Here is a 23,398-nt window from a genome sequence, read left to right as displayed (position 1 = left end):
GGTGGACTGGGGGTGGATTTCAATGTCACTCTTCACTAAGTAAATCATTCCTCTTTCACTCCATGGCTCAAAAATCTCCAATGGTTTTCCAGTGCGCTCAAAAATGAATCCAAAGTTATTTCCGTGTTCTACAAAACCCTACAGGATCTGCAGTCCACAATCCCACACTCCCAACACCCACCTGATTCATTTTCCATCATTCTCTTGCTCAGTCCAGCTCTGTCCTACTAGATTCTTTGATTGTCCTTCAACAAGCCATGTGCATGGATATCTCAAAACCCCTATACCTCCTGTTCCCTCTGCCTAGAAACTCCTGTTCACTTGCTTCATCCCCTCTTTCGGATTTCTGCACAGAAGAGCCAGGCCTTCTCAGACAACCAGTGTAACATATTATACACTTATGTGTTTGTTTACTGTCCCACCTTCCCCCAGCAAAATGTAAGTTTTATGAAAGAAGGAACTTTGTCTTGTTTATGTGTAAGTATAGAACAATGCTTGACATATAGGAGGCACTTAATAAATATTCATTAAAATTCAAAAACTCTCCTAGAGTTCTGTTTATTTTGGGTTGGTTTGGGTGATGGGTCAATGTTAAAAGTCAACTTTATCCTCAGAACTCAGAAGAATCTTTTTTTGGGGGAGGCAGGTTAGTTTTTATTTTTTAAATTTTTAAAAAAATTTTTATTGGAGTGTAGTTGCTTTACAATGTTGTATTAGTTTCTACTGTATAGCAAAGTGAATCAGCTATATGTATACATATATCCCCTCTTTTTTAGATTTCCTTCCCATTTAGGTCACCACAGAGCACTGAGTAGAGTTCCCTGTGCTACACAGTAGGTTCTCATTAGTTATCTATTTTATACATAGTAGTGTATATAGGTCAATCCCAATCTCCCAATTCGTCCCCCCTCTTCCCCCCCTTGGTAACCATAAGTTTGTTCTCTACATCTGTGACTCCATTTCTGCTTTGCCAATAAGTTCATCTGTATCATTTTTCCAGATTCCACACATAAATGATATTATACGATATTTGTTTTTCTCTTTCTGATACCAGTCAGAATGGCCATCATCAAAAGATCTACAAACAGTAAATGCTGGAGAGGGTGTGAAGAAAAGGGAACCTTCCCACACAGTTGGTGGGAATGTACATTGGTACAGCCACTGTGGAGAACAGTATGGAGGTTCCTTAAAAAACTAAAAATAGAGCTACCATATGACCCAGCAATCCCACTCCATATCTGGAGAAAACCATAATTCGAAAGGATGCATGCACCGCAATGTTCATTGCAGCAGAATCTTGCTGTTTGTTCCCTTTTAGAAGCAAGATACTTAAAGGAGGAATTCATCATCGGTCATCCTCAGTTTGGGGCTATAGTTTAAGTTCCTAAATAAGAGAAAAGCCCATTAAACCGTCTTTCATACTTAAGTTACTGCAGAAGGTCACTGCTATTTCTCCCTACCCCTAATCTCTTCTACTCTAATATGCCAGGGTATTACTTCTAAAAGGACTTTTTATTCTGCTAGTGATACCACTGCACAATCACCCTATTTCACCATCAAATTCCTCAACATAGTATTTGAGGGACTTCATAACTTTCTTCTTAGGTTCAAAGTGACCTTCCATTATTGCTGGATGTAAATCATTCGCTCATCAAGTTGGTCCCATTACTCTTCTACATATGGCTAGGCTGCTTCTCCCTCTTATTTTTGCTTATATGGACCTTCCTGCTCAGAATTCTTCCCATTCTCTTATTCCAATTCAAGTCCACATCCACTTCTCCCATGAAACCTTCGTTGTTCATCTAGACACAGTGATCTTTGTTTATGTGTTTCTATAATACCTGTACCCTAGACTACACACTTAAACACTTGATTTTACACTGCTGTATAATATTTGACATGCTTCAGGTATGCATGTTTCATATCTCCTCATGCTCAAGGACACAGAGTTTTTACCTTTTGATATTTTACTGACTCCAAGTTATGCTAAATATTCTAGTGGATAATTAAACATTCAATTATTTGATTTGAGAGCAGAGAATTAATATTGTTGTCATATTACATTTATTTAGTCTTATATTAAAAGTGACCTGATCATTTTTGATAACCGCAATCTGGAATAGTATTGAAGAGCTTGAATGTTATATAAATGACTGACAAAAATGACTAAGTTGAATAGGAATTTTTAAAAGGCCTCTGTAAACATGATCAGGCAATGTGCAGCTACTTATAACAATTTAGATGGATGTCTTAAAGTAATGTGAAGATTTTTTCCTTTGGCCCAAACAAGAACATTTTGACAAAATTGTGATAAAATATTAGAATAAAATGTAGAGCACCAAGGGAACCGTAACTCTCCATAGAAGTTTTTTCTGAACTGTATCATTTTAATATTTACCAGTAAAGGTAAGTGATAAAGAAATGATTTTCCCGTAATTATTTCTATCTTCAATGTTATTTTGTACTTCTTGAGCTGAATGTGATGATTATTGTGGTGACGGTGGCCACAGGGGTATATAGTAGTAACAGAAATAGAATAGTAAATCTACTAACAATATGACAGACTTAAAAAGAAATAGTCAATAGCTCTGACTAGACTTTCTAAACACCCAATGAATCCTGCTAAAATGTGTGTAAGCATTGTGGCTTTTATCAGAAGCTCTATTAAGGTAGCTTAAGTTTTATTCCTTAGTGCTCTGGAAGCTAAGTAAACTCTAATTGTCACTTTATGAACAAATCTACCCCCAAAAAAGAAGATCCATTTGAGGATTCATGTTTCTGCATGAGCCTGCCTTTACTGATGTATTAAAACAAACAAACAAAAAAAACCTTCGGTTTGTTTCCCCAATATTTCACATTAATTCCTATGGTTTAAGAATGTTCCTTCTATTTTACTCTTAAACATCAAAGCAATGAAACCATTAATCCAGTTAATAACGGTGTGCATTTCTCAGAGATGTCTTTCATCTTAAATCAACAACCAAAAGATTTTTCATTGTTACTCCCATGGGTTCTAATGAGAGGTGGACAGGTGTTAAACACCCTATTCTTCTTTGCTCACGTACATTAGTGTACCTGACTCAGATCCTCAACATCAAAACTGTTCATGCTATCACTAAAAATATAGGTGGTCTCACTTCACAGTTATTCTGTGCAAGAAGGAGAAGTTACAATGGCATGGTTCTACATGGTGTTTTCTAGACTTCACTAGTTCGTCAGCTTTTGTGGATAAGTCCGACCTTTGAATGTCACTTAAATGAAGTCTTTCCTGTAGTTGATTATGCAATGAATACAAAAGAGGTATCTGCAAAATGTGGAATTAATTTTGAGAGTTGAATAAAGACCTTAGAATAATAATGGTGACTATACAAGTCACCTGTGAAACTGTTCTCTCATAGGTGACATTAATTTCTTATCTACGGAGTCTTATTAGTGAAAGTGTTATGTTTGTACCTCCAAGAAAAGGAAATAATTTTCTTTTGTAGCAGTCTATTAAAATGTCAAGGTTTATCTTGACTGCGGCATTTTAATGTAAATGTTTGCGCCTAATTGAATTCCTAACATGTGATGTCACTTAGAATTCTGATAGGGTCCAGTAAAATTTGGCCTGTAAAGACATACTTCTCCTGAAAACGAAAGGTATAACAAAAATATTATTTTACACAGTGGCAGAAAGATGGTCAACATAAGTTACTGTGATAATTTTATTTTAAGATCTTAAAGTATAGGGACTAAACTCATATGTGCTTGCTCTTCTCCGGAGTATTTACTGGAAGGTTTTATATGTAAAGCTAACCTATAACTATTTGTGAATGGTTGTTATGGTTGAAAATTCTAGAATTAAAACAATGAAAGTAATCTTGAGTATCAGAGTTCCACCCTCTTTTTTGAAAATAATGAGAACAAAAATAATTATTTTACATTTACCTAGTGTTTTGCAAATAACTGACTTTCCTTGCTGTGCTGAATTGCAAAAATATGTCATGTCCAAATCTCTGGGGCTTTATTAAAACTTAAACTACTTTCTTCTTATAGACTTCTTAAAAAAATACTAAAGATAGTACAGGTATGTCATCTAGACTGTGTCATTCTGACAAGTAGACGTAAGTGCAGAATTAAAGTTCTGCACATTAACCTGAGAGTACATCATTTTATTCAGGATTCACTCTTCTGTGAACAGCTTTATGTTACGATCTCACTCAGTACAGCAGATGAAATATTAATAGACCATTGAAAATGCAGTAAAGTTTTGGTCCCATATTATGCCTTCATTGTATACCAAACCACCCAAAACAGTATATTTATATGTTTAGAGTAAACCGTGGCTCAATTTTTAAAAATTAAACATCTTCAAGAACATTATAATATAAAGGAGTTTGTTATGGGAATCTCTAATTCCTCTTTTTCTGACCACAAAACATATTTGATCATGGTATATAAAGAACTATTGCAGAATTAAATCTGTTTCTATGAGTCAAAAAATTAAGATAAAGTATATTTGGAGGGAGCTTATCAATTTTATCAATTGAGAAAATTTATAAATGTTATGTATCAATAAATAAATTCATTGATAAATTTTATCAATTGATAACTGATAAAAAGATTGTATCAATTTGGTCATGTACTTTGGCTATAAGTAACAAAACAACCAACAGTAGAGGCTCAAGTAAGTAGTTCTAGAGGCAGATTGTTGTTGGCATTGGTTCAGTTATAACAAACACCGCGGAGGCGTCTTTGTGATTCTTATGGTCTTTCTCAAATGGTTGCAAGAAGAATGAGGTGATTGCCAAAGTTCCAGACATCATGTTTAGCAGAAAGAAAGAAAAGCGGAAAAGGCGACAGCCACATGAAGGAAGCTAAAATTCCCTAGGGACCTTTATTAGAATCCCACCATCTTCTGGTTGCATCTCTTTGAGCAGCTATGGGTCACGTGGCTAGTGCTAGCTGAGGGAAGGAAGGCAAAGGAGAAGGGGATTATAAATAGGGATTAGGCCTGACACATATTCTAATTTCCACCCTATTTACTAAGTCAAATTATTTGTGTCTTGTTTTTACTTATCAACCAAAACTTTCTGTTGATTTTCTGACTAGCCACAGACAATGATACTTTCTTTTTGCCTCTAAAATTTAAAGTGGAAGACCACCGGACTCATGTCATGTGTTATTCTCCCAAAAGCTTAAATGGTTTTGATTGATTCTCAAAACATAGTCTATGGTAGTAGCATATATCAGGATATATATTAGTATATATATTCTTTTGCTCCAGCTTTTTAATTAGGAAGTTGTTGATGAAATAGACTTTTTGACCAAATTGGAAGGCAGATGAGACTGATAACAGCAATGTTAAATGTTGTCTTTTCAGAAATACTGATTATTCTGTCCATTGCAGATCCCTTCAGATTGATTGGATGTCTCCAGGGAAGCCAAATGGCATCATTCTCGGATATGATCTCTTACGGAAAACATGGCGTTCATGCCTTAAAATCCAGAAGTCAGTGAAGGACCACAGTCATGAACTCTGCAAAGCAGTGAAGTGTCAAAAACCTGAAACTATCTGTGGACCCAGGTGCTACTCTCCTGAGGCTAAGGTAAATCTTTTCAAACTAGTCAGTGAAATATGTTTTTCTCACTAAACACTCCAAGTGAAATCACTTGCTTTTTTTTTTTAACATATATAATTTTATTTCTCAAGTATATTTCAAGAAAGCCAGGGAAAAAAGAAATTACAATTCAACATAATAAATTAAAACTGTGACTTAATTTTTTAAAGATTATCTGCTATGTCTTTGATAGATGATATTGCTATCAAGTGACCTCCAGAAAAGCGAGAGGATACTTTTAACATTTTACATTTGTGTCTGAGGAAATCACTTGCTTCTTAAACCATGATTTATCATGATCAAGATTTCCACCTATCAAGAAGACCCCATGGAAAAGGAAGGATGCTTATACAAATCCTATCTTCCTGATGAGCATTTTAGCCTTCTCATTTTTCATCATCTTCACAGGAGAATGAGTTTATTGAAATGATAAAGAACCTCCCAAATTTGTTTGATTGAGTGACTTGAATTTTCTTTACAACAAATCCATTCAGCTACAAGTGGGTGTTTGTTTACATGACACTGATGAGTAACCGTGAGTGGGACCTTTCATGGTTTGACAGAAATATTTTTAAATTATGGCCATTTGCAGATTAGTGTTCATATTAGTTGCAGTTTAAGAATCAGATCAATAATACAGCCAGACAGAGGGGTTTGTAAATGGTTTTTATTGATAAATGATGCAGAAAATCCTCAGTTTGAAGATAGGATTTCACATAATGAAATAATGTTCCTATTTATCAACAACATCACACATGTAATGACTAAAGCTACTACTAAATTCAAAAGATTCACTGCAAAAGGACAAGTAATTATGAAAGTGAGTTGTTGAAGCAATATGGATCAAAATACAAATTATTATGGCTGACACTGGCTAAGCAGTTGCTATCATCTAAGAAATGCCATAAAACTAGTCGTTACTAGCTGTACTTTTTTTTGACACTTAGGATCCAGAATTGTCATTATGCCTAAGTTTTATGTCATTTTAAGGCATTAAATGTGTACCATCTGATGAACACACTTTCATAAAATGAAATGAAATTTAGGATTTCTGAGAGGAAAAAAAATTGCTAGAATAAATTTTCCCATTAAAATTCTCCAGGAGAAAAAAAAAAAAAACTTTGATGCATTAAACAAAGTCATTTTTACTTTAAGGATTAAGGACACACACAGGTATTGTCAGCGAAAGAGGAAGTCAATTAAAATCTCAAGAGGAAAAAAGTTGTTTGTAAATTTTGTTTGGGGTTAACTATGAATATATATTTCCTGTGTGAGAGGTTGGAGAGAGGTAGAAAATAGATTTATTGTGAGTCTAAGAGTCTTTTGGCTAAATCACTACAGGAGCATCTGTAATAGTTATACAAGCTTCCCGTGTGATTACAGCCATGGGTCTCAAACCCCAGTGACTATCACACCTGGAGGGCTTGTTAAAACACACACAGCAGGTCCCACCTGAGAAGAAGTCTGGGGTAGAGCATGAGAATTTGCATTTCTAACATGTTCCTAGGTGATGCCTCTACATCTGGTCCGGGGACCACACTTTGAGAATCACTAGATTACAGAATTACTTTTGGAAACCATAGAGCAAGGAACAGGCTGCCTATTTGAATATCAGCTACACACTTACCAGCTCAAGTTATTAAAATTGTTTTCTGAGACAACGAACTTGAAGACTGAATTCGAACATTAAGAAATACTCTGTTCAGGAGGAGACCTCTCAAGAGAAATAATCTCTTGGAAATGTCCCCTTTGGGGACCCATTGATGATCTAAAACAGAGTTGGTTAGAAGAAAGGCACAAGTTTCACGTGACTGAAAGAGCTTGAGAATGGCACTGACACTGAAAGTATGGAAGGGAACCAGTCCTAATGACCCATCACTAAATAAATGCTTGAAAATGTAAAAGGATGGTAAGTCCTGGCGAATCTTGCTGAAGGAAAAGGCTGGATGTTCTTCGATGTCCAGAAACTCACTATACGTGAATGGGACTTTAATAAATTCTTTAAGATTGTACAACAAAGGGCAAGATTTTAGGTCACTGTCATAAAACAAGAGGAAGGTGTGTATTGTTTTACCCTGAAAGCAAAAATGACCAGCATTCCTAAATCCCACATAAACACAAAGAGAAGAGTTTTTGCTTAACTCTTTTAAAATGGGGCATAATTTGAAAATTTACTTGTCACATAGAATATGGCATCAAAGAAAGGAGTCATGCAATTTATCCTTGGAATTAGACTGATTTTGAATCCTCATTGCTAATAACTTGACACAGCAAAGCCAATTTATTGCAGTTGGTTTACCAGGGCTACCTGAGGAAACATAGAAATAGACTTCTACCCAGTTTCTTTGCTCTTTGGTCACTTTTGAGAAATGAATGAAGTACTAAGCTAGTCTTCAGACTTAGAGATTCCATATTTTACTGCCCTTGTATTAAGCATGAATCAAATGTCGGTGCAGGCTGGAAGTAGCAATGAGCAAAAAGGTAAAATATAAGCACCTCTTAAATAGTGGTTGATTTTGTCTGCCACAGGAAGCATCTATCTAATTAATGCAACTTATGCCGAGTATATGTTCTGAGGCTACATCTCAGTACTATTCCGTGTTTCATTTGTTCTAGATAGAGTGTCAGTCTCTCAGACCTCAAGTGAGCATGCAAAATAATTATTTGATTGCTCAAGCACATAATTTCTTCCACAGCTCCTGGAGAAAACACACTGTTAAAAGGGTTTTTCAAAATTAATTTCCATGTAAATTTCCTTTTATATACATACACACACACACACACACACACACACACATATATATATAAATGTTGGACACTGTTGAGATTGCCTTGTCTGAAGATTGGGTTCATAAATAAGTGATCATATAAATTAGTATGAGGAAAATGCAATGTATTAAAAAAAAAAGATCAATGAGAGACAGGTTTCCACAGATACGATGTTTTTAAATTAAACAATCATTAAAATAAAAACATATATATGAAGGAAATTGTTCATTTACAATTCTAAATCATCTTCTCATTGGAAGCACTGACATTCAAAAGATAATTCATATTTATAGAGTATTATAATAGAGCACAAAGCATGGTTGAAGGTTAAAAGAAGCTACATTGTATCAAATAGCATTGGCAGAATTTGAATGATACAGAGAAAATGTACTTTGTAAACCTTTAAATTTTTCTCAGAAATATGCTACATTTGGTCTCAGACCAAGTCCTTATTAAATAATAACTGTATCACATAAGATATGGTGGTACAATACTCTTAATAAAGCTATTTCTTTATACCTGATTCTCAAATTTCAGGTGTGTTGTAATGGAGCTCTCTACGACACCCAGCCTGGACACCGCTGTTGTGAAGGGAAGTACATCGCATTTGTTTTGAACTCAACTGGAGTTTGTTGTGGTGCCCGAATACACGAGGGACAACCGAATCATCAGTGCTGCTCAGGGTATTACGTTAGGATTCTACCAGGTGAGGATCATTTCCAGTAGTACTCAGTAATCTTGGGAACCAGAAAAAAGCAAACATGTGACTTGTATCAATGAACTATTTTAAGCAACTCCCCACCAAAGATTAAACCACTAACACATAGCCAATGGCCGGCTTTAGGTATCATTTCTTCTCTCAGCTTTTTTGAAATATAAGCAAGACTAGGTACAAACTAGAGAGGGAATAGAGACTCATTATATGTATTACATAAAGAAATATATCTGGAGAGCTGGATAATTCCCTTTTTTGTGACTTTATTTTATCCACATGGCTGAGTATTTCACCATAAACTCTGAATTTCTTCTTGTTCCGCTCCGTGAAGCTGTTCTCCATTTTCTCCGTTTCTGTTCTGAAGGATGTATGCATTGTTCCTAGAGGGTTCATAACCACAGGTTCCATTTATCTGAGCCCGCCTAATTGCTCTAGGTCTGGCAGGGGAAGGAGGGATGTAGCAAAGAGTAGCAATCAGGAATTTTTCCCTCCTCACCTTCTTTTCCTTCTGTCTTATCAGCCAACTGAATAAGCCATTTTCCAAATTCAACTACACAAAACAATGTCCAGTGAATATAACTGAAAATAAAGATAACAACAGTTGGCATTTATAAAACAACAAGTTTCTGGCACGCTCTGTATTCAAGGCTTTACATATGATATGGTACCTTCTATTTTTTTCACAACTGTAGGAGACTGGTATTTTATCTTAAGTTTACAAATAAGGAAAGAGGTTCGGAGAGAATCAGTAACAGGCCCAGATCCACCTAGATGGGAGTAGAAGAGCTGAAATGCAAATCTGTGTGTCTTTCCAAAATCCATGCCGGACTGCTCTTTTGAGCAGTCTACCTAATAGGTGTTAGCATAATTCTTAAACGACTATTCCAGACTTCTAAAAATCTTCATTACTGTTACTATCAGTTACTATTTATTCTAGAAAAGCCATTGAGAATACAGATTTTTTTTTTCCTAGTACCTAAGTTTAATGGCTATTTCTTCTTTAAAAGCACAGAAAATAGATATGGGAGAAAGAAAAGAAAGCTAAGTGTTTGGGTGCCCAATGCTTTGAGATATCTAGTTTAACATGAAATTTATGCCAAACATGTAGTTAATTCAGGTATTGTTCTGTGTACCTTGTGTTCAGTACAAATATATCCATCCAAGATATCTGTATCGAGAAATTGTCTCACCCAGTATATCCTTTACAAAACACTGGAGCAAGCAGGGAAAGTGAAATGTTTAAATACTATGCAGGTTTATTCAAGGCAGAGATCTTCTATTCTTCATAATTTTTCCTTAAAATTAATAGAAAAATCTGCCTTAGTAAAAGTACAGTTATTTCTGATTCTTATGCAAAAAATACTTTCATAATTAACTCTTAATCAACTGGATTTTCCAAGTAAGAAAACACAACGGTGACAGAAACGAAGATTTTGCAGAAAAGCCTTAACTTCGTTATACTACAAATCATAGTGTTAGGCAATGAATTAAACACTGTCAAATGCTTTACTCTCTCAAAATAATTTACACTTTGGGAGTTTTCAACTATATTTCACATCTTCCCTCCTTGCAAAAAAATTTGCCTTGAAAATTATAACTATAGAGGTGAGATGGATATTTTCTATTGTTCCATCCTTCCCATTCTTCAGACCAATAGGTCATATTAGGCTTTTCTCTAAGTCTAGCATAGAACTAAACAATTGTGTTTTCATCTCCAAGCCACATTAAAATTTTTGATAAGTTATGATTTGCCATGAACTGTCCCAACTCTGAAAAATATCCACTATGCCTTAAAACTGATGAAAAACACTTGGTTGCATATGTCACGGCTATGAACACCTAGGATCTTTACCTGTCACCTTTCTCAATCCTAGCACAAAGTGTCAGATCTCTAACTAAGAAATCAATCTACTTTTGTTCTATTTCCAAATAAAATTCAACTTTCTTTTCCCAAAACTGAAATAAGTCATGGAAGCTCAAATGTCGTTTATTGATATTATACAAAACTTTTTAATAAGTAATTTTTAAAACAAGATTTTTTAAAACCTCCATGATCTGTATATTGACACATGCTCATTCAGACCTCAAGCATTTTATTTTTTTTATTATATATTTTTTAATTAATTAATTTATTATTTATTTTTGGCTGTGTTGGGTCTTCGTTGCTGTGCATGGGCCTTCTCTAGTTGTGGAGAGCGGGGTCCACTCTTCATTGTGGTGCGCGGGCTTCTCATTGCGGTGGCTTCTCTTGTTGCAGAGCACAGGCTCTAGTCACGCGGGCTTCAGTAGTTGTGGCACATGAGCTCGGTAGCTGTGGCTCACGGGCTCAGTAGTTGTGGCTCACTGACTCTAGAACGCAGGCTCAGTAGTTGTGGCTCACGGGCTTAGTTGCTCCATGGCATGTGGGATCTTCCCGGACCAGGGATCGAACCCGTGTCCTCTGCATTGGCAGGTGAATTCTTAACCACTGCGCCACAAGGGAAGCCCTCAGACCTCAAGCATTTTAATATCTACCAATCTGTTGAGCATGGCCCACATTTGGATCTTTTAAGTGGTTAATTTTTCACAGGATTAGAATGCCTACCTTGATGTCAAAAGGAAAAAATGCAATCTTATTGGATAATCAAAGAAAATGTTTTACTCCAATCATGAATCTCAATATATCAGTACCTAAAAGAAGAGATTATATTGTGACCTCTATTTTCAGCCAATGGTCTTTATTAACTGGTTTAACACTGTTTACATTAAGAAAGAAAGCGTATTGACCCCAAACCATCTTATATTTCAATGTAATTAAAATTCAATCAGTAGTCTGCCAGTTCAAGGCTGAGACAGGTATGGGCATTTTGATATTTCTAGACAGGTCTGAAATATTGGTGAATAATATTTACTGCATTTTGTTGGACAATATTGGCTTCATTTTTTCTCACAACTTTCCTCCATAGAACCCCTATAACAAAGAACAGCAGAGGAAAGAATGCTCTTTCCACTCCCCTTTTTTTATAAATATGCTAATGACCTCAAGCTAAATGTTAATGCGGGTCATTCTTTGATAAGAATAACAATTAACTGTTAAGACTGCATGGTAGCTTTTAGAGAGAAAACATTTTCAAGCCTGTCGTGAAATAGATTCATTTTGAGAGGTTAATGAGAAGGTGACTGATCCTTGTATCTTATGTCTAATAGCCCTTTTTTGAGGGGGAAAAAAATCAGTTTTACTTCTCATTGATATAATCCACACCTCTTGTTATGAAGTCTTTTTTTCTGTCAGTAACTGAGTAACATTCTGAGGGATTCCAGAAAATATGACTAAAATACCCGATCGATATTTGTTATACTCAAAAGTGGAGTTGTTTTTTTTTTAAAAAAGTGTTGGTTTGGTTTTCCCCAATATAGGTATGTACACTGTTCCTCTAAGCCCACCATTGTCCTAAGTGATGTTTAATTAACTGGTGCTGCCCCTGGACCTTGTGACACATTATGTTAAAGAAAGTTTGCCAACAAGGGACACTGAGTTCTTTAGCTGTAAAGATTTAAGAAATGGGAACTACATTGCAGACCAGACAGGAGAAACCTCTCACCCAGAGAAATGTAACAAATACAGCAACTGCACTGTTCACAGTAAGATCATTTCTCCATTTCTCTAGGTACCTCATATAAGTAGAATCATATAATATTGGTCCTTTTATGACTGGCTTATTTCACTTAACATAATGTTTCCAAGGTTCATACATGTTGTAGCATGTGTCAGAATTTCCTTCCTATTTCAGGTTGAATAATATTCCATTTGTGTGTATATACAACGTTTTGTTTATCTGTTCATCTGTTGATGGATATTTGGGTTGTTTCCACCTTTTGGCTATTGTGAATAAGGCTGCTATAAACATTGGTGTACAATTATCTGTTCGAGTCCTTGCTTTCAAATTTTGTGGCTATATACCCAGAAGTGGAATTCCTATATCATATGGTAATTCTATGTTTAATTTTTTGAGGAACTGCCATAGTGTTTTCCACAGCAGCTGCACCAACAGCAATGCACAGGGTTCGAATTTCTCCACTTTCTTGCTAACTCTTGTTATTTTCTGTTTTTGTTTTGTTTTTTATAATAATCATAACTGGGTGTGAAGTGGTATCTCATTGTAGTTTTGATACACATTTCCCTAATAATTAATAATATTGAGTTTATTTGTGCTCATTGGTCATCTTCTTTAGAGAAATGCTTATATGTATCCTTTGCCCATTTTTTAATTGGATTGTTTGTGTTTTTGTTATTGAGTTGTAGAAGTTCTTTATACAGTCTGGATATTAATCCATTTTTAAATATGTGATTTGCAAATATTTTCTCCTGTGGGTCACAGTTTTAATCAGTTGATGGTGTCTTTAGATGCATAACACATTTTAATTTTGATAAAGTCCAAATCATCTATTTTTCTTATTGTTGCCTGTGCTTCTGGTGTCATATCCAAGAAATCATTGCCAAAACCAATGTCATTAGACTTTTCTCCTATGTTTTCTTCTAAAAAATTTATAGTTTCAGCTTTTCCATTTAGGTCTTAGATCCATTTTTATTTAATTTTTGTATATGGTATAAGGTATGGGTTCAACTTCATTCTTTCCATTTGGATATCCAGTTTTTCCAACAAATTTGGTCCTTTCCCTATTGAATGGTCTTGACATCCTTGTTGAAAATCATTTGATTATACACCCGAGGTTTTATTTCTGAGCTCTCTGTTCTATTCCATTGGTCTATAGGTCTGTCTTCGTACTAGGATCACACTGTTTTGATTCCTGCAGCTTTATAATAAGTTTTTCTTTTTTTAACATCTTTATTGGAGTATAATTGCTTTACAATGGTGTGTTAGTTTCTGCTTTATAACAAAGTGAATCAGCTATACATATACCTATATCCCCATATCTCCTCCCTCTTGCATCTCCTTCCCACCCCTCTAGGTGGTCACAAAGTACTGAGCTGATCTCCCTGTGCTATGCAGCTGCTTCCCACTAGCTATCTATTTTACATTTGGTAGTATATATAAGTCCATATAATAAGTTTTGAAATCAGGAAGTGTGAGACCTCCAACATTGTTCTTTTTTGAGATTGTTTTGCTAGTTGAGGTACCTGGAGATTCCATTTGAATATTAGGATGGATTTTTCTGTTTCTGCAAGAAGTATTGTTGGGATTTTGATAGCAATTGCATTGAATCTCTATGAGGCAGGAGGTAGATGGGCCCCAGGCTGAACAGTTTCTCCCCTGTGGACAGAAACTCCATAATAGCAGAAACTCCATAAAAGCAGGATGGAGAAGGCTGGGGCCCACCCAGAAAAGATATAAAAGACCACATATTCCTCATTCTTGAAGTCAAGGAGACCTCCCCAACTACACATGTGCAGAAAGGCTCCTTGGAGGTCAAAGCAGGACGGGGATCCACCCCATAGTAAGTGATGTCAACTACCCGTAGGCCTCTTCACTAGAATCCATCTTGGCTAAGAGATGCTCACGCACACGTGGGAGGACCCTGAGATAAACCATATATGGACTCAGAACCAGGCAAAGCAAGATGAGTGGCCAAAGGAAACCCAGAAGAAATGCCCCATAAAAGTGATTCCAGCTACCACGAGGGGGAGACTCTGTCTCTCTCTGAGCCCTCCCATGTGTCTATCCACACGTACTGTACTCTTTTTCCTCCTAATAAAGCCTTTATTTGCTTCACTACTTTCCGTCTCTATATGGAAATTCTTTTCGACACAGCTGACGGGCCAGGGCCTTGCCACTAGTCTAGTGGCTAGGATTCAGTGCTCTCACTGCTGTTGACCAACCTCAGTCTCTGGCCAGGAACTGAAATCCTGCTTCAAGCTGCTGAGTAATATTGACATCTTAACAATATTAAGTCTTCTAATCCTTGAATATGGAATGCCTTTCTATTTATTTGACTCTTCTTTAATTTCTTTCAGCAGTTTGTAGTCTTCACTGCACATTTTCTTCACCTCCTTGATTAAGTTTATTCTTAAGTATTTTTACACTATTGTAAATGGAATTGTTTTTTAAATTTCCTTTTCTGATTTTTCATTTTTGTTTTTTATAGTGTATGAAAACACAAGTGATTTTTGTATGTTGATTTTGTATCCTGCAACTCTGCTGAATTCTCTTATTAGTTCAAACGGGGTTTTGGGTGTAGAATCTTTAGGGTTTTATACACATGAGGTTATATTGTCTGTGAACAGAGATAATTTTACTACTTCCTTTTCAATATGGATGCCTTTTATTTCTTCTTCTTGCCAAATTGCTCTGGTTATACTTTCAATATTATGTTGAGTAGAAGTGGTTAAAATCAGCATTTTTGTCTTCTTCCTGATCTTAGAAAAAGAGCTTTCTTGAGTATAACATTGAGAATAATGTTAGTTGTGGGTTTTTCTCATATGCTCTTTATTATGTTGAGGTATTTTCTTCTACTTCCAGTTTGTTAAATGTTTTTATAATAGAAAAGTGTTGAATTTTGTCAAATGCTTTTTCTGCACCGGTTGAGACAACCACGTGTTTTCCTTCATTCATTCTGTTAATGTGGTATATTACATTGATTGATTTTTGTATGTTGAATTATCCTTGCGTTCCAGGAATAAATCCCACTTGGTTATGTTGTATAATCCTTTTAATGTGCTAATGAATTGAATTCAGTTTGTTAGTATTTTGTTGAGAATTTTTGCATCAATATTTATAAGGGATATTGGTCTGTTGTTTTCTTTCCTTGATGTGTCTGGTTTTGTTATCAGGCTAATTCTGGCCTCATATATTGAGCTAAGAAGTATTTCTTCCTCTTCAATTGTTTGAAAGAATTTGAGGAGGATTGATGTTAACTTTTCTTTCAATTTTTGGTAGAATTCACCAGTGAAGCCGTCTGGTCCAGGACTTTTCTTTGCTAGGAGGTTTTGATTAGTGATTCAATTCTGTTACTAGTCATAGGTCTATTCAGATTTTCTATGTCTTCATGATTTAGAAGACCTTGGTAGGTTGTAGTAATTTGTCCATTTCACCTAGTGGGCTGGGTTTTTGACCAATGAATTTTGGATAAGAAAGACCTCAGGGATAACTGCTAAGAGTTCTTGCCCTACTTTTGTACTCTTTCTATATCTATCTGTAGTTAAATATTGTCCCATATTTTAAATATCATTTTGGTTAGCAGTTCATCTGGCTTTTACTAACCAAGTTTTGGCATATCCTATCTTCACAAGAGGATGAGCTAATTGACAGAGATCAGGGAGTCCACGACTATAAATCCCTGAGACAATCCTAAATTCTTCAGGGAACTTGTGCCTTTTCTTAAGAAGGTTTGGCAAGTCATTAACTAAATTATGTAAATCTTATCTAGACAGTGGTTTAAAGCTATAAAACCTGCCAGGTGGGCCATCATATTCACATACCTCATAAGATTTAATGAAGGGATAGTGTCCAGGGAGAAAGATATGTTTAAGAAGGGGCAGTGGAGGAAATAGAAGAGGGTCTCTTGAAGGTGTAAGAAGAAGAAGAGTAGTAAGGCAATGGGAGGAGAAGGTCAAGCCTCAAGGGGCTAGGAAGGCGTTGGTCATGAGATAGAGAGGAAAGATGAAGTTTGATTTTTACATCTTCCAAGTTCTTATTAGTCCTTTCTAAGATATCCTTAAGAAAAGCAATTTAAACTTTTTTTTGTCTTTTAGAAGCCGCTTCATACAAAAAAAAAAAAAATGACTACTGATATTTAGAATATTTAAACCCTTTGATCCCAAGGCACTAAGGCAAAAGATTATTCTATTCTTGTCTCAAGTTTCTCAGAATATCATATTAAGGGGAAATGTGGGTGGAACTACATCAGTGAAATGCAGTGTCTGCCATAGCTCAGCAAAATACTAGTATGCAGATTTGAATATAGTATATTTACCTCCTTTCATTTAATTAAGCTTTCCATTGAAAATCTTTTGTTTGGTTAAATAAATGTAGTTTGGTTAAAGAAATTATAATCAAAAGCAATACAGATTTATCAAGAATTGATTTCTGAGTCCATCCCACTTTCCAAAAAAAAAAAAAAAGTATATATATATATATATATATATATATATATATATATATATATATACACTAAATAGATAGAAAAGTATTTGTAGACAAACTTTTTTTGTAATGTCACTTAATCCATGTCACCAGACCTCATGTGCTCATGTATCAGGGGTCAGAGAGAAAATAGGCAACATAGCGTTGCCTCTAAGTTGACATAGACACGTGTTTATACACGTGTTTATACAACTTCAATGCAAACATTTTGAAGTGGTATTGAGATTTTGCAACTCCAGTATGACGATACCCTGTCAAGCAGTTGGCATCTGCAAGATCATTGTGCTAAAATTTAGTCGTGAGTCAAAGCATATTTTTTTAACTCATGCAATGACGGTTATTGTCCTAAATTGACAGGTGAAGTATGCTGTCCAGATGAACAGCACAACCGGGTTTCCACTGGCCTCGGCGACTCCTGCTGTGGCAGACTGCCATACTCCACCTCCGGAAACCAGATTTGCTGTGCTGGGAGGCTCCATGATGGCCATGGCCAGCAGTGCTGTGGTGGACAGATTGTGAGCAAAGATTTCGAGTGCTGCGGGGGAGAGGAACAGGGTGTGGTGTACAGTCGCCTTCCAGGTAAGGGAGCCTCATCTACCTTTCAGTAGAGGGGGAATCTCAGAAACAGAGAGGTTGAGAAATTTGCCCTAGATATAAAACACATAAGTAATGACAGCTCATGTTAATTACATCTACTGTGACAAACAGCTACACATTGTCTAGCAAAGAAAAATGTAATCTCACATTTTTTATGTGCATGTGATGCGCTTCATAAAAGCAGACCAAAACTGTTTCCTCTTGAAAAGTGTCATGTCTACCAAAAAGCAAACAAACACACAAACACATGAATGCATTTGTTCTGGACCAAGAAAATAATTCATAGCAATACTGAGAGTATACAAATTATTATTGATGATGTTGTGCCATAATTCTTTTACTCCTTTATTTTTCTATAGCTATTAAATTAGCATTAATATTAATAGCAATCATTATCATTAAATGAGTACTAACTATCTAGGAGGTACTATGCCCAATGTTTTATACATTATTCCGTCAATTAATCTGTACAAAATAGGTACTATTATTATTCACATGTTTAAAATGAGGAAGCTGAGGCACAGAGATTAGACACATGCTCAAGATTACACAGTTAGTCAGATCTAGATTTGGGGGTGCCAAAATCTATAACATTTGGGAGATGCTTTTTAAGAAAATAAAACCAAATGATGAAGACAAGATAAAATATAAATATTTATTTATAAGGGGAAAATAAATGACAAGAATTATACATGTAAAAAGATAAACCTGGCAGATTCCACTAACATAAAAATAGTATATTTGGATTATATAACTTCTGACATCCCTCTATATTTTTTTCTCTGACATGTTTAACTGACACCCTTGGTCACCTCTTCATACAGCCATGGCTTTGTACTATAATTATCTGTAGAGAGAATAGAAAGATAATTCATTCTTTCCTGTCACATAGTTAATCAAAAAATTTTTTTAAGTATTTAAAGTTTAGAAAAGTGACTTAAAGCTTCACAACTCATTATTATAATATTTTGGAAATGTAGATTATTTTCAAATTTGGAGAAATATCTACAAAGGGTTTTTTAAGATTTTAGGGCATTTTAAGTTTTCTTGTCTTAAGGTGATTTGCAGTGACTTGTCTTAAATATTTGTTGAATTGACAGCATCAATACCAGTTTTCATGGATATCCTTATTGTATGACTGAATTTAAGTTGTATTTTATCATAGATGCCACTATTTTATCTACAAATCAGTAAGAAGTTTAGATTTTTCCAATATAAGTTACTTCTTTTCATAATTTATATTATCAAAGTAATCATATTTTTTATGCATTGCTTCGATCCTAGATCCATCATTTTCTTTTAATAGCTTCCTACTTTGAGTATGATTTGAAATTTATTTTGTTACAATTCTCTTCTTGATGTCAGAATATTTCAGTTGATTTCATTTTTCATTTTTACAGCTTTTATTTCATATTATATTAATTTTTCTATCTGATCTTTTTCTTTAAACCGTCCCTTTATATGCATACAAATTAAGAGTCTATAATTTCTCACATTTCTTATCTTTCCAGATTGCAGTGAAAATGACATATTTAAGCCTTAACAACTTTTTTATGAAAGTGGCTGAAATCATATAAATTTAGCTACTGAACCCAAACTAAATATTCCCCAGACTCAACTTCCCCTTAGTTTGAGTTCATAAATGTCCATGGTTACCCTAATCTCAATCAGTATGAGGACATGTATGACAGAGGACAAGTTAAAAGGGCAAGGGATAGTGGCCATAACAAATTGTAGTTAAATATTATACATTCACAAATTTCATAAAAATATATCCATGCTTGCCTTGGAAGGGGCTCATGCAAGCAAAAGGCCTTGAAGATCAATTTTCCTGAGCTTCAAGATAAATCTACCCCTGCAACTAGTATGCATTGGAATTCCAGTCCCTCCAAGTTAAGACTTCAGGACATCATAATATCTTGATGGAGATGAACCATGAACTCTCTGCTGCCTTTCTTTAATTTCTTCTCTTTTTAAAAACCATCAAAGAGTTATCCATAATACAAGTAACAATTATTTAAATTATTATAGTGTTATTGTTAAATACCATGTTCTTGTACACATTCTCTTCTGTGTAAAATTCTGATGGGGAATTCCCTGGAGGTCCAGTGGTTAGGACTCCGTGCTTTCACTGCCGAGGGCGCGGGTTCAATCCCTGGTCGGGGAACTAAGATCCCGCAAGACACACAGCATGGTCAAAAATAAAATAGTAAAATAAAGTAAGTTCTGATGAAAACTATTAAGAAGAGCACTTCAATAATGAAATTAAATAATCAAAACATATTAAAAGTATCAATCCTGGGTGTACCAGAATCTTGTGCCTTAATAAGCATACTAGACTCTCAGTATTTTGATAGCCCTTAAATAAGTAAGAAATGCCAAATTAAGTTATTCGTAACTAAATTTCAATCCTCCCAGTGTGAGAAAAATTCATCTCCTTCTTTGAGTCAAAAAAAATACCTGATTTCTAGTTTCTTATTTTATCTTTGTACGACCATCAAGTGTATTTCCAAGGCATTTACTATTCTGTGAAGCTATAAATCACCTCTCTGGATCCACACTGTATCCATCTTATGCATTTTTTAATCCAACCCAGTAGGACATATTTAAAGGAAGATTTTAATGTATATACTGTCAAAGTGGTTGATAGTCCCATGTCATTATGTTGATCTCCATCAACTGTCCAGAAAATAGTAAGAGTGGCTAGTTGTCCTATATACAACAGAATTAGATTTCAATTATGACATTTTCATTGACCTAAGGAATTTAAGGATTATCTCCAAGAAATGGCACAGGGCACCTGGATCTGTACTATAAGGTAACAAGAAAGTTGAGTTTGCCAGGTAAGACCAAAAAAACAAAAACAAACAGCAAAAACCAACCTCCCAAGATCTTCTTAAAAATGAATGATGTATTAAATCATATAATACACAAGTGTCCGGTATAGACACATAAGTCATTTCAGAAATATCCCCTATGGATTGTAGACATAAAAGGTTAGTATTCTAAAGATAACTAAAGTCCAGTCAAGAAATCCAGCTCAGTGTTTCCTGAACGCTGCTTATTGGCTAGAAGATGTATACAAGGAGAAGGAGACAAATTACAACAACAAAACGTAGGCAACATTCCATGTTCACTATTTGCCAAGCTGAGTTCTGTGTACTTCACACACATTAACACATTTAAACCTCACAGCAACCCTATGAGGTAGGTACTATTATTATCTCCATTTTACAGATGAGGAAACAGAAGTACAGAAGTTAAAAACTTTTTCCAGATCACACATCTAGTAAGTGGCTGTTTTACTTCAGGTAACACTGTTACTGTAAATGAACCTCAAAATATATAAAGGCTCAAAAATAATAGAGGTTCATTTCTTTCCCATATAATAGTATTGTGGTGTGAACATATCTTCAGGGTAAGATCTCTTTCCCACAGTCATTCTGGCTGTTGGAAGTGCTGTCATTTTCAACAGGTAGCTTCTCGGGTCACCTGGGAGTTGTCTGCAGTCAGAAGTAGAAAAGGGTATGAAATAACAGGTGTGGGTTTGTTTGTTTGTTTGTTTGTTTTTTGGCCAGGTCTAGAAATAGCAAATAGTTTTATTAATATTTCATTGACTGGAACTCAGCTATCTATCGATACCTAAATGCAAGGGAATCTGGGAGATCTGCCCATGAATTTCTTGCCACTGTGACTAAGAAGAGTTTCTAACTCCATTCATAGAGTCCATGCTCTTAACCTTCCTGAGCATTCTGATACCTGAACAAGCATTGAATACTCTCCAACCCAAACCATATCAATGTTTATCAAGTCTGATGAACAGGCCCAGTATAACTACCAAGTTGCCAACATTTTCTGATGACCAGAAAAAAATGAGACATTGACTACACATCACAAGTGTGCCCAAGTTAGAAGAAAAGGTGCTGTGTATGTGTGCTAAGCTCTAAGGCAGTGACTTTTAAAGTATGGCTCGGGGATTTCTGAGGGTCTCTAAGACCTCTGGTGGTGTCTATGACATCAAAACTATTTTCACAAGAATACTGAACTATTATACGCCTTTTTCACTGTCATTCTCTCATAAGTATACAGTGGAGTTTTCCAGAGGTTACATGACATGTAATATTGCAACAGATTTTTTTTAATTGAAGTATAGTTGATGTACAATATTATATAAGTTATAGGTGTACAGTATCATGATTCACAATTTTTACAGGTTGTATTCCATTTATAGTTACTATAAAATATTGGCTATATTACCTGTGCTGTAAAATCTATCCTTGTAGCTTATTTATTTTATATATAGTAGTTTGTACCTCTTAATCCCCTACCCCTACCTCGCTCCTCCTCCCTTCCCTTTCCCCACTGGTAACCACTAATTTGTTCTCTATATCTGTGAGTCTGCTTCTTTCTTGTTGTATATTCACAAGTTTGTTGTATTTTTTTAGATTGCACATATAAATGATAACATACAATATTTGTCTTTCTCTGTCTGATTTATTTAGCTTAACATAATGCCCTCCAAGTCCATCCGTGTTGCCGCAAATGGCAAAATTTTCGTTCTTTTTTATGGCTGTGTAGTATTCCATTGTATATCTACCACATTTTCTTTATCCATTCATCTGTTGATGGGCATTTAGGTTGCTTCCATGATATTGCAATAGTTGAACGCAGAAGCAGATAGGAGAATTCAGTTACTTTTATTAAACTAGACATTAAAGGGGCTTGCAAAAATATAAACAATGTCATTCTTCTCACTAATTTTTCTCAGTTTGGAAATATGTTTATTTTTTCATAAATATGTATGTTAGCATGTTGTATATTTATCATTATTTTAAATGAATTAATGAATATCTATTTCAAACATTTCAGTTTTAGGCTCTAACCTAGTAAATATCAACAAATCTTACCCATATAAACAAAAGCTATTTGGGGTCCTCAATTATTTGTGAAAGTATAAAAGGGTCCTGGCACCAAACTTTGAGACCCACTGCTTTAAGGCTTAGTAATCAGGTCTGCTAGAAATTCATGGCCATTAGTTAGTTATCCTGTACTATGACTAACCAGCTGAGTAACTCTCCTTTAGATGTGTTAGCTAAAAACAGGTCCATTAAAGATAGAACCATGGTCATGGAGTAGTGGGGATGCAAAAGTGCTGCCCCACCCCCCCATACCGTAATGAGTCAGAGTTTGAAAACAGAAGTAAACTGTCTCATTTTAGCATTGTTGCTCATCTGTTGCTTTTTTTAAGTCAACTGCCATATTCCTTCATTCAATAAACATGTACCATGTAGTGACTATATTCGAAATATCATTCTTAGTGCTTTGTGAGTGTAAAAATGCCTAAGATTCCATTTTTATCCTTAAGGACTTGCAATCTAATCAAGGAGAAAAGTACCTGTAAGGTTAAACACAGGCATAAGAGAGGGATGAATACTAGCATAATCTTAAGACTGAGTGATCACTCCAGCCAAGATGATGAAGAAAGCTAAACCGCTGATCGGAACCGCAAACAACGAGTAGGATTTTGAGACACGTGGATGGAAGAAGGACGTTTCAGCTAAAGGGCATGGTTTGAGCTGAAGTGTGAAATTAACAGCCTGCAAAGCATGTCTAGGTAGGAGTGAGCAGTTGGGTTG

General features: G+C 35.3%; 1 protein-coding gene across 2 annotated transcripts in view; it reads left to right on the top strand.

The window, feature by feature from the left end:
• Positions 1–23,398, top strand: part of USH2A (usherin) — a 794,931-nt gene that overhangs the window by 570,783 nt on the left and 200,750 nt on the right. For both annotated transcript variants that reach the window (XM_082428283.1, XM_082428282.1), the window contains exons 47-49: positions 5,390–5,588; positions 8,907–9,075; positions 17,523–17,744. In XM_082428283.1, the coding sequence (XP_082284409.1) occupies positions 5,390–5,588; positions 8,907–9,075; positions 17,523–17,744 (590 nt within the window). The remainder of the gene's footprint in view (positions 1–5,389; positions 5,589–8,906; positions 9,076–17,522; positions 17,745–23,398) is intronic.

The sequence above is a fragment of the Balaenoptera physalus genome (genome assembly GCF_965194825.1).
Source record: "Balaenoptera physalus genome assembly, chromosome: 1".
Taxonomy (NCBI): Eukaryota; Metazoa; Chordata; class Mammalia; order Artiodactyla; family Balaenopteridae; genus Balaenoptera; species Balaenoptera physalus.
Note: the sequence above shows the minus strand (reverse complement) of the source record. Positions and strands in the feature narration are given on the sequence as shown.